At 51.9% G+C, this 11,346-nt stretch overlaps 2 protein-coding genes across 2 annotated transcripts in view; both read left to right on the forward strand.

Moving 5' to 3' along the window:
- The window catches only part of Atp6v1f (ATPase H+ transporting V1 subunit F), a 3,180-nt gene extending 1,664 nt beyond the window's left edge, over nucleotides 1-1,516 (forward strand). Inside the window, exon 2 of the mRNA XM_021165292.1 lies at nucleotides 1,071-1,516. Within this exon, the coding sequence (XP_021020951.1) occupies nucleotides 1,071-1,272 (202 nt within the window). The 3' untranslated portion in view covers nucleotides 1,273-1,516. The remainder of the gene's footprint in view (nucleotides 1-1,070) is intronic.
- Nucleotides 1,517-2,334: 818 nt separating this feature from the next.
- Atp6v1fnb (ATP6V1F neighbor) lies at nucleotides 2,335-4,447 on the forward strand. Its single transcript, XM_021165746.2, has 2 exons — nucleotides 2,335-2,937; nucleotides 4,270-4,447. The coding sequence occupies exons 1-2, from the start codon at nucleotides 2,514-2,516 to the stop codon at nucleotides 4,377-4,379; spliced, it is 534 nt and encodes a 177-aa protein (XP_021021405.1). The 5' UTR covers nucleotides 2,335-2,513; the 3' UTR covers nucleotides 4,380-4,447.
- The last annotated feature ends 6,899 nt before the right edge of the window (nucleotides 4,448-11,346 follow it).

An 11,346-nucleotide genomic window follows, 5' to 3' on the forward strand; every position in this document is an offset into this window, starting at 1 on the left:
ACTAGTCCCCTGGAACATGGCAGGCTCTGACCTGGTGCTGGCTGAGACTAGTTCCCTGGAACATGGCAGGCTCTGACCTGGTGCTGGCTGAGACTGATCTCTTAGCACACCTGTAAAGTGACCTCCATTGTCACTGGAGGACAGATCTTACTTCCAAGGATTTACCACGTTTCCAACAGGAAGGGCTCCTAAAATCACCAAGCCAAATCTACTCCATGCTTGACACAAAGTAGGTGCCCAGTGAATGACTTTTAATGAGTAAATACTTGGCTGAATGGGTGTGCATGTCTGTGTGTGGAGGTGATCACATGCGAGGAAGGACAGAATGACAGTCTGTCTGGAAATGGTGATTCCTTCATTGCTGAGTTTCCTCTTTCCATCTTGCCTTTGGCTTACAGCAGAAGTCCTCCTGGCCCATCCCCTGCCCTAATCAGTATAGATCTCGAGGCGTCCAGTGGTCTCATTTACCCTATCTCAAAAACTTAGTAAAAAGCAAAAGGTATACTGTAAGGAATCGCCCTGCCACTCCATCCTTGCAACTTGTCTCCCTTTCAACCGCTATCAATAAGAAAATTTTGTTTTGTTTTATAAGACAGGGTTTGTGTAGCCCTCCCTGACTGTACTGGAATTAGCTCTGCAGACCAGGCTGGCCTTGAACTCCACTACCAACTAGTCTTTTTCCTCTCTTCTCTTCTCTTCTCTTCTCTTCTCTTCTCTTCTCTTCTCTTCTCTTCCTCCTCCTCTTCCTCCTCTTCCTCCATTTTTTTTTGTGGTGGTGGGTGGTGGTTTGTTTTGTTAATCAGGTCCTTGTGTTTCTAGACTTTTATGGAGATACAGAGGGGCTCCTATTTCTCTCTCCTCTGCCTCTCCTCCACAGAGGCAGCTTAAAGAACACACTGACTTGCACCCTGGCCTTCACTACCAGTTCCCTCAACAAGCAGATGTGTGGACTCCAACCCTGATCAGTGTGGTTCTGAGCTCCTATGTGTAGTTGCTTCATCCAAGGAAAGAGAAGGCTGAAGGCCTTATGCCTCCGGCCAATGTCATTTCCTCTTCTTCTCCCCCAACAGGCAGTTTCTAAACAGGGATGACATTGGCATCATTCTCATAAACCAGTACATCGCAGAGATGGTTCGGCACGCCCTGGATGCCCACCAGAGGTCCATTCCAGCTGTCCTGGAGATCCCGTCCAAGGAACATCCCTATGATGCAGCCAAAGACTCCATCCTGCGCAGGGCCAAGGGCATGTTCACTGCTGAAGACCTGCGCTAGGGCTGCTCAACCCTCAGCCCTCCTCATGACCAGGCCTCTCCTGGTTTGCCATGCTCTATTTAAGTGTCAAGCCTTGGTTTCCAGCCCCTCCCTTCCTCTTCACTGAGTGGCTTGTAAGCTGTTGGGGTTCGGTTGTTCAGGTCTAGGCTGGGTAGAGAAAGAAAGCCCAACCGTTTCTCCACTGCCTCCTCCCTGTGCTGTTAATAGTATCGTTGTTGATATTAAAGGAATTATTCTCTCCAAATAGTTGCAGCATTGGGGGACATTAGACTTGCAAATATGGAAAAGCAAGGTGAAGAATAATTGGTGGGGGGAATAATTCAAGGACTGGTCACCTGGATCAGAGACTGCCTTCAGCGATGGAGGACAAAGTTTGAGCCCAGTCTTTCTACCTTTGCTGCTTTACCTCGGGTCTTCACGGTGCTGGGAGGGGCCTGCCCAAGGGACAGACCAATTGCCTAGGATTGTCATTGTCATTCTAGATGAGTGTTCTCAACCTGTGGCTCTCCAAAACCACAGGGGTCCCCAAGACCATCAGAGACCACAGATATTTACAATTAGTGAGTAGGAAAATTACAGTCATAAAGTAGCAACAATAATTTTATGGTTGGGGGATCATTACACCATGAGGAACTGCATTAAAGGGTCACAGCATTAGGAAGGTTGAGAACCCCTGCTCTACATAGAGCCTGGGGCCTACAGGTCTGGGAATCAGATGTTTAGTGAGCCTTTCTAGGCTGCCCCAGAAAGGGTAACCTGGGTCTCTACCAAGGGCAATGGCAGGCAGAATCCTGGCTTTCTTAGGGTTCCATTGCTATGAGGAGACACCATGACCAAGACAAGTCTTACAAGGATAACATTTAATTGGGGCTGGCTTACAGGTTCAGAGGTTCAGTCCATTATCATCAAGGCGGGAGCATGGCAGCATCCAGGCAGACATGGTGCAGGAGAAGCTAAGAGTTCTGCCTCTTCACCCAAAGGAAGCCGGGAGCAGACTGTTTCCTCCGTGGCTAGGAGGAAAGTCATAAAGCCTACCCCTACAGTGACACACCACCTACCCCACAAGGCCACACCTCCTAATAGTGCCCACTCCCTGGGCCAAGAATATTCAAAGCAGCACACTGGCCCTATGTGAGGCAAGGCTTGGTTGCTAAGTGACCATCCCAGGGCAGCCACCCACTGTCCACTTGCTATGCCCACTCAGCAATAGCTACCCTGATACTGCTCATTCCTTTGCCACCATGTCGAGGCAGCTCAACATGGACACCCTGCGGCAAAACTTCTGGAAGGAGGAATATCTCAAAGAGATGATGTTGCGCTACGAATGGCAGCGCAAATATGGGACTCTGGTGAAGGCCAAGCAGAAGGCTAAGGCTGCATCCCGTCTGCCCCGCAAACTGCCCACCCTGTTGCCTAAGGCCTCAGTCGCACCACCACCACCAGCCTCCAAAACAACCCCGTCTAAAGCCCCCAGCCCTGCCCCAGAGCCTCTTTTTCTGTCAGATATGTACCCAGTTGCGCCTAACACCAAAGCCCTGCTGTATGAAGGCATCTCCCACGACTTGCAGGGGCGCTACCAGTATCTCAACACCCGAAAACTGGATCTGCCAGAGACGCGTTACCTGTTCCCCATCACCACCAACTTCACATATGGCTGGCAGCTGGGTGAGCCTCGACCTCCCATAAATGAGTCCCCTCACAAACATGGAGCGCCTGCCATGTGCTGGAGAGAAAACATTCGGGGGGAAAGGCCAGATTGTGGAGATAGATGTAATAGAAGCTCTGTGAAATGAAGGAATGGTGGTGGGTAGGGAGGCAAGGGCATGTGCTTCAGCCGGATCCTCAGCACAGGCCTATCGCAGGCGTTTAAGGCTGAGGGCTAAATGATATGGGGAAGGGTTCTGTCCTAATTTGAAGGGAAGCTAGTGAGGATTTAAACAAGTGAGTGATGCTGGATTTGAGACACGGAGGCTCCTGGGCAGGTGAATTAGGCACCTGTGTTATCTTGGCAAGACGTGATTAGGATTAGAACTGATATCAAGGATGTTTTAGACACCACTCCATGGGGCTTCTTGCCGGTTTAAATAAGACAGGAAGGGCAAGCAAGGGTGACCCACAGATTCTGTTGTAGTTGCTCGTGAGATTAGAAGAGGACAGGGCAGGTGGTGTTTGAAGACAGGTCCGTGGTGGCCATAGTAGGTTCAGGGTGTCACTGAGGCAGCTGTGTGTGGAAGCATGGCCTTGCGGAGTTAGGTAAGAGCTAAGAATGGAATTTTACCTGAAGGGAGTAGGGAGGTGGGCCAGCATGTAGGGGTGGCATTGGCAGGAAGGTGAGCACCTGTTTTTTTCTGAGAGACTGAAGGTAGGTTGTCAGCCAGGACAGAAAGGAGAGACCAGGTGGCTTTTCAAAAGTGTAGGGAAAATACCAAGGCTGTATGTGCCATTGGGTTGATGAGGGCTCTGGAGTATCCATTCACTCACTAACCTACGGGTCAGGAGGTTCTAGGGAGTGTGTCCCACTGCCTGAGCATGTGCAAAACAGGTGGGTGGGTGGGAGCAACACAGTGACCTCATTTTCCTCTGAGATGAAAGTAAGGGACCGGCCTTCCCCACAGAAGAAAGAGGAAGCCCCAGAAGTGAGGTGGAGGTAGAAGGAAAGTCCCATGTCTCCACAGTTTGTCCCTGTGACAAACGTAGCTGAGAGGCACTCTCTGACCTGTTGGCCCTGGGGAGAGAGTGCAGTGGTCCATCATCTAGATGCCCAAAAAAGGCCCCAGTGGAACATCTTAGAACCCGATGATCCTGGCAGTCAGCTGAGTCCAGTTATCCAGCACCCAAACGTATTTTCCTGTAGTCCTCACTTCTCAGAAGTCCTTTTTATTTATTTATGCAGGGCAGATACAACATGGGTAGAGTCTTAGGGCTATGTGGGAAACTCCTGTGCTCTGAGACCCCCTCCTCAGAAACCCATTTCTAGTATCTGACATCTTTTCCCAGGCCCTCCGACAAAGCAAGAATTGGTCTCCTGCAAGATGTGCCGAATTGAGTCATTCTTCCGTAAGAATGGTGCCTTTGCACTCCTGGACCCTCGAGATCTGGCCCTCTGAGCTTGGGCCTGGCAGTGACTTAGGAACCAAAAGAAGAAATAAGAGGATTTCTGGTGGAGCCTCATTGCTCTATGCATGCGTGTGCGTTCGAGAATGTGTGCGAGACTCTGTGTGTGTGTGTGTGTGTGTGTGTGTGTGTGTGTGTGTGTGTTCTCCCTGGCCTTAATGGTTCCCTCTGGGCCTTTCTAAAACCATCTCACACCTAGTAGGGTCACCCCTTTAGCCTTTTCCTTAATCATCAGCTCCAAATCTCCAGGGGGACCCAGCAAGGGAAGGGGCAGTCTGGGTAGGGTGGAAGCTATTCTCCAAGAGTAGGCTCCTCGGTGCCAGGAGACAGTAGCTCCTGGAAGTTCTGGGTGTTCCTGGGAAGACGGTGGGTTGTCAATCAAATGTCAGGGCAAAGGGGCACCTACCATTCCCTGCCTGCCTCTTACCTGGCCCCGAGTGCCCGCAGCTGCAAAGTCCTGCCTCGATGCACTTGTTCCAGCAGTTCCCTCAAGACGCGTTGCCGTCCTGCTCTGTCCTCCTAGGTGGCAAGAGCTCTGAGCGGGTAGGTGTGGCCAAGAGGGGACCGCCCTGGACCCGCCCCTCTCGCTGAGCCCCTCAGAAGCAGCTGGCTGCGGGGGACACAGCCGCGGTGGCCACGTCCCCTCTCCCCTCTTGCCTGTGGTACCTTCTGAGCCACGCTGGGAGGGAGCCCCAGTGGATAAACCCGGCGATGGTGGTTCGCAAGGATGCGGAGTCGTTCCAGGACCTGGGGAGGTGGCAGTCAGCCGGCTCTGCCTAGGCAACTCTCCCATCCCCACCACTACCGGCAGGCCGGGCCTTTGGGACTCACCCGGAGCCGCTGCTGCTCGCGGTCCCTCTGCCGCCGCTGCCTGGCTGCTCCGTTCAGCTCTAGTAGTCGCTGCAGAACCCCCTGCTCTGCACTGGCCAGTGCCTCCTCTCTGATCCGGGGCTCAGGCCACGCGTCCTTGGAGGGTTTGGGGTCCCTAGGGACTTTCTGCTCCCTGAGAGCACTGGGGAGCCTTGGCTGGCGCTCCTGCGCCTCAGAGACAAGTATCCCGCCATCTGGGCCTTGGAGCTGTGGTGGGGTGGGAGGAGCCCAAGTCCCTTCCTGGGTGGCTGCTGCCTGTGTCACCTGGGTGCTCCCACCCTGGGGTCCTGCTATCCCCTTTTCCACATGCTGAGGGATGGGCTTTTCTGGGGACTTGTAGAAGTCACTGGAATGACCCTGAGGCTTGTCCTCTTCCTGGCGCCATACTGTGGCTCCTCCCTGAACTTCCCCCCAGACTTCTGACTTACTGCCTTCCTGCAATGGAGGGGTTTTTAATTCCTGGCCCTGTTGAACCTGCTTCCTTTCACTTTGAGTCTGAGGAACTCCTTTGTTTTGTCCCTGAGTTGACTCTCCTTTATAACCCTGAGGTGACTGGCCACGCTGATCCTGTGGTGTCCCCTCTGGGTGACCTTGAGGAGTCAGCAGTGTCTGAGGTGCTGCTCTCTCCTGACTCAGGCCGGAGCCCAGCCCCTTGGAGGGGTCTTGGAGAGCTGACAAGCCCTGGGAAGCCAGGTCAGAGGGCTCTGGGCCTTCCTGGCCCAGCTTTCCCTCCTGTGTACTTCTGAGAGTCTGTCCACAGGAACTCTGAATGTTTGGTTCTGTTTGGCTCCTTTCTTCCATCTTGCCTGGGTCCTAGGAAGAAAAAGCATTTTGGGCCCAAAAAGTTTGTGCGGTAGCCCCGCGACTGCTCTTCCCCAAGTGGGCTCCATATCCTATCACTACCACCTCTACCCACCCACTTTTGCTGATCTCTGAGTGTACTTAACCATTTTATACTGTTTAAAAGGTCTCAGCACTGGCCCCTCTTACCTCCAATAGCCCCACTATACCCAGGAGCCTTCTCCCAGGTAGACTCCACCCCTTCTGCCCCCAGAGGGCTCTTGCCCATGACCCTCTGACCCTTTCACCTTAAGTTCTGAGTTTCCTGGCTCCTTGAAGTTACTGCTGCTGGTCGGATGTAAGCAACCTGAGGGTGAAAAGCCAGACAATGACCGATGTCTACTGGCATCTGGCCTCTTACACCCAGATTAGGATGAAGATGTCTGAAGCTGAGCAGTGGTGGCCCATGCCTTTAATCCCAGCACTCAGGAGGCAGAGGCAGGAGGGTCTCTGTGAGTTTACAGCCAGCTTGGTCTACAGAGTGAGTTCCAGGATAGCCAGGGCTACACAGAGAAACCCTGTCTCAAAAAGCCCAAAAAACAAAAAATAAAAATGAGGATGCCCAGGTAGTGCTTCTATTTCCAGTAGTCACAATTCCTGTACCTTCGTTCCCACTGTCTTACCACGCGCTGCATACCCGGGCTGTATGCAGTGCCACGAGTCACCTGTGTCTGCAACGGCCGACCCCAACTTTTTAGCCTGAAGAGACCTCTCTAAGGATCCTGCACTCTTCCTCCCCCAGGAACACCACAAGGAGGGCCATCCTATGGCGTAATGACACACACACACACACACACGCACACACACACACACACTTTATCTGTGTCTGGAGGTTCAGGATGACAGAAGAGCCCCACTGGGCCCTACTTTCTCTGTCATGAAAGAAAATCCTACTTAGCTCTTTGTTTCTGACAGCAAACTCAAAAGAAGCTGGCTTAAAAACTGCCAAGTCTTCATAATGTACAAAAGAAATCTAAAAGAGAGACGCTCTGCCCGCTGCTCCCTGCAGCTGTGGACAGGAGAGCGCTCTGTACATCAGAATTGGCTCAAGGGTCTGCATTTCATAGCTCCTAAATTGAGCTCCTTTGCAGACTATCACATCCTTCTCTTGCAGGGAAAACAGGCTGAATATTTACAATAGTAACTACAGGCGTTTGTTTTCTATGGAGACCCGTGCAGCTTTCAAAGGTTTTTTTTAAACAACGGAGTTTTATAAAATTCTCCAGCTTTAGAAAACCTTGTCAAAAGGTGGGAAAACAACCTCTTCCCTTCTTCCTGCTGATCTGTGGTCTTATTAGAGAGTAATACCCCCCACCATCACCACCTCCAGGTAATATTACACCGCCAGTGTAAATTGTATCGTTCCCCAAGAGATAATACTTGTAAAACCTCTGTCGATCAAACAAGAAACAATTAGCACTCTTTCATTCCAGTGATAAAACAACTGGAAGTATAAAGCTTTGATAGGTGTATTGTTGAACACAATTTGAGAATCAATTCCTTTTACAACAGGCAGAGGGTGGGGGAAAGAAAGGCCAGAGCATCTGTCCCACAAACCCTACCTGCCTACTTCACGTCTTAACTCTCTCACAAGGTTGTGATCTCAAAGACTAGACCAAGTCCTCGGTGTCTCTGTATAGCCCCTGTGCATAAGGGTGACAGATCACCTAAGGTTGCTAATCTCTTCCTTCATCCTTGGGCATCAACTGCTGCTTCTTCCTGCTGCTCCTGTCTGAGCTCCAAATTCAGTTCAGAATCCCACTGGACACAGTGCCAGGCTGGAAACTGGCAACAAAACCTACTTCCGTTGAGCACAGAGGTACACCTGTAATCCTAGCACTCGTGAGGATGAAGCAGGAGGATTGTGAGTTCAAGACCAGGCTGGAATCTACAGCAAGTTCCAGGTTAAAATAACCTATATAGCAAGACCCTGACTCAAAAAATAAAACAAAAATATATAAATGCAGATATATTTAAAAACCTATTTGCCGTCCCCAGCTGACTCTGACACCCAGTGAAAGGCTGTGTGATGAAGAATGACCTGGGATGAAGGTATCCCTGCTTCCCAGTCTAGTCTGGCTTACCAGCTCCAGGAACTCCTGCTCCACCGGCTTCTTGCCCCTCTCCTGTTGGTGTACCAGGTGCAGCCTTGGCAGGCATAATGGGGCCCTCCAGCCTTGGGTCTCCATCACTCCTGGCTTCCTCCAGCTTCCTGTAAGAGTTCAGCAGCTGCAGCGGGGAGGCAACCTAGACTAGCCCCACTAATCTCCCTAGCCTCTTCAGGCTGCCTAACTCTGAGTCAGGGAGCCTCCCCTGCACCCAGTGGATCCCGGGAAATGGAGGCAGGAGGAGGGACACTAGGGGGGACTGTGAAGGGAAGAATGTTCTCTGTCACTGTGAGGTAGCATTGAGTCTGTACAGTCCCTGGAGAGCAAGACTCACCCCTTCAGGAGCTGGTGGCTCTCACTGTGGGCTTCCCCGGCCTGGAGTGGAGGACACAGCTTGGAACTCTGCAAGAATCAAGTGAGCCCAGACCCACAGGATAGCATTCCCTGGGTGTGGAAGGAAGCTCTGAGCCAGCCCCCAGGTGTCCTGCCTCCTGGCATTCGTGCCCTCTGTGATACCTCTTCCTCAAGGCTGATCAAACTCTTTCGTATTGTTCACTGCTAGCCTAATGATTGTTACTACTGAGGCTGCCTCAGCCTGAGAAGCCCCTAAGCTGACCTCAGTGACAGGACTAAGGTGCCATCCCAGTTCTCAGCTCTGCTTTGGGACCCAGTCACCTCTCCAAAGGATGGACCAGCTTGAGGAGAGCCCATGGCAAAAGCCGCTCTGAATCTCTGGCTCAGGGCTATGCTGGACACCAGTGCCTTTGACCTCTTAGATCTGCCAGGTGGCATCCTTCCCTCTGGGGAGCCACATGGAAAGACTTGCATATGGCCCCAGTTGATTTCACCAGCTAGTTAACTGTTCAGTCTTTGGATTAGGAGAGCATGGTGTTTGTTGGGTATGGTAGAAACCCTTTTGTTCCAGTGAGTCCAGGAGTTCTCCCAAAGGCCTTTGAAGAAAGATCTAGAAGGATCTATCATTACCCACATTCATAGCTAGGCTATAAGAAGCTTAGAGACCACAGGAAATCATAAAGCAGAAATTTGAACCTGTAAGTCCTAAAGGCCCTTGCACCTTCCACTCCCCCTGGCCCCTACCCTTGGGACTCCTTCAGTGTCACACAGAACCTCTACTCAGCCACTCACCAGCTGCTCAAAGTCTTCATCTACACTCCTGCCCCAGGACTGGCTGCACTGGCTCGGTGCATACTGAGTCTGGCTCCTCTGGCTGCAGTACCCGGCCCAGGGGGGCCAGAAGAGGCCCAGCCCTACCCCAGTCAGCAGCTCCAAGTCCCAGAGAAGCTGCAGATGGGTGGGAAATGAGAATATGAGGAGATCCACTCTGCCTTCTGCATCTACTTCCCCCATGTGCCAGCCCCTACCTTCTCCTGTGCCCGCTGGCTTCCCTCCATCTCCAGCAGTGTCATAGGTAGCTCCAGACCTGGGGGACAGTCACAGCCCTCATGAACCTGGAGAGGGGATCAAGAGTGGAGTCAGGCCCCTGTCTGTTCCCCTGGAAGCAGCACTTGGCTTTTCTTACCTGCTGTAAGGCATTTTGAAGCTGGCCTAGATCTGCAGAGCGCTGGAAGAGAAGTTGGTACAGGGTCAAGGCTTGCTTGGGGCTGCAGGGGAGTCTTGGATACCCAGGAGTGGTTGCCTGTGCCATGGGGAAGAGAACGGGTCAGAAGTTCTCTCCTTCCTCAATATCTGCATCTGCTGCAGGGGCCTCAAGGGAGGTAGAGGACAAGGGACAGGGAACAAAAGCTCTGATCTCAATAATGCAGGGCCCTGACACCTGAGCAGGGCTGTGCAGGAGCCTCCCGAGATGCTGGGGTCACTCTGGGAGAGGTTTCAAGGATTAAAGGTGGAATGCAGAGCCAGACACAAGAAACCTTAGCATGTGTTCCTATCTATGACACCAATGCATATTTATCTTACATAGGCATCGCCATGCTTTTATTTATGTTGCTGTGGTAAAATGGCCTGAGAAAAGCAACTGAGTAGGCTCCATGGAGATGACCCAGCAGCTACCTGCACTGCTGACTTTTCAGAGGACACAGGTCAGGTCCCCGGTGTGCACACGGAAGCTCACAACCATCTGTAAAACCAATCTCAAAGGATCCTACACTCACTTCTGATCTCTGTGGGCATCTGGCACACTGACAGTGCCCTTACTTGTATGCAGGCAAACACACACACACACACACACACACACACATCTTTTTTTTAAAGACCAATTTAGGGTAAAAGTGTTTGGTTTAGCTCCCAATTCCAGGTTACAGCCAATCAGTGTGGGGAGGTCACAGTGGCAGGAGCTTGAGACAATAGTCATGTTACCTCTGAAGCCAGGGACATACACACACTTAGTACTCAACTTTCTCTACCTTCATACAGTCTGAGGGAGCAGCGCCGTCAACACCAATTAAAGCAATCGAGATAGTACCCCACAGACATGGCACAGGGCACCCTGATCATGGCAACCCCTCACTGAGATGCTCTTCCCACATGATCCTTCCCAGAGGCGCCAAGTTGAGCATCAGAACTAACCATCATGTGAGCACATCCGTCTTATGAGAATTTTCCAGCTGTGTTAAATGGTCGTCACAAAAGTATGCATTGTATGGGTCATGGTGTCGGCAGCATGACACGTGTCAGCCCCCACACGCCTCTGCATGGGATCCCTCATCACAGCTGCACGTGGTAGGCACTATGGCCATCCTCATCGACATACCAAGAGACTGGCTCCCGAGAGCTTCTGATTCATGGCAATGTTTCTCTCGCTTGAAATGACATGGCAAACACTCTAAGAAGGTGTGGTCTAGGGACAGTCAGTGAGAGGTGGGTGTGAGCAGCGAGAGTGAGCAAGCAGTGGGAGTCCAGCAATGGTGCAGTCTCTGCCCACCTGCTAAACACTGTCCAGGGGCATCCCACCTGTTTCCCTTCCATGCAGGATGCATGCTGCTGCTGGACTCATGTACATACCCATGCATGCTGCTGCTGGACTCATGTACATTCCCATGCATGCTGCTGCTGGACTCATGTGCATACCCATGCATGCTGCTGCTGGACTCATGTACATTCCCATGCATGCTGCTGCTGGACTCATGTACATTCCCATGCATGCTGCTGCTGGACTCATGTA

This window comes from Mus caroli, chromosome 6, assembly GCF_900094665.2.
Source record: "Mus caroli chromosome 6, CAROLI_EIJ_v1.1, whole genome shotgun sequence".
NCBI lineage: Eukaryota > Metazoa > Chordata > Mammalia > Rodentia > Muridae > Mus > Mus caroli.

Bases quoted from the DNA above. Each gene is read 5' to 3' on its own strand.
- Atp6v1fnb (XM_021165746.2), top strand. From the start codon at position 2,514: ATGTCGAGGCAGCTCAACATGGACACCCTGCGGCAAAACTTCTGGAAG. The intron at 2,938-4,269 runs GTGAGCCTCGAC...ATCTTTTCCCAG, and splicing joins CACATATGGCTGGCAGCTGG to GCCCTCCGACAAAGCAAGAA.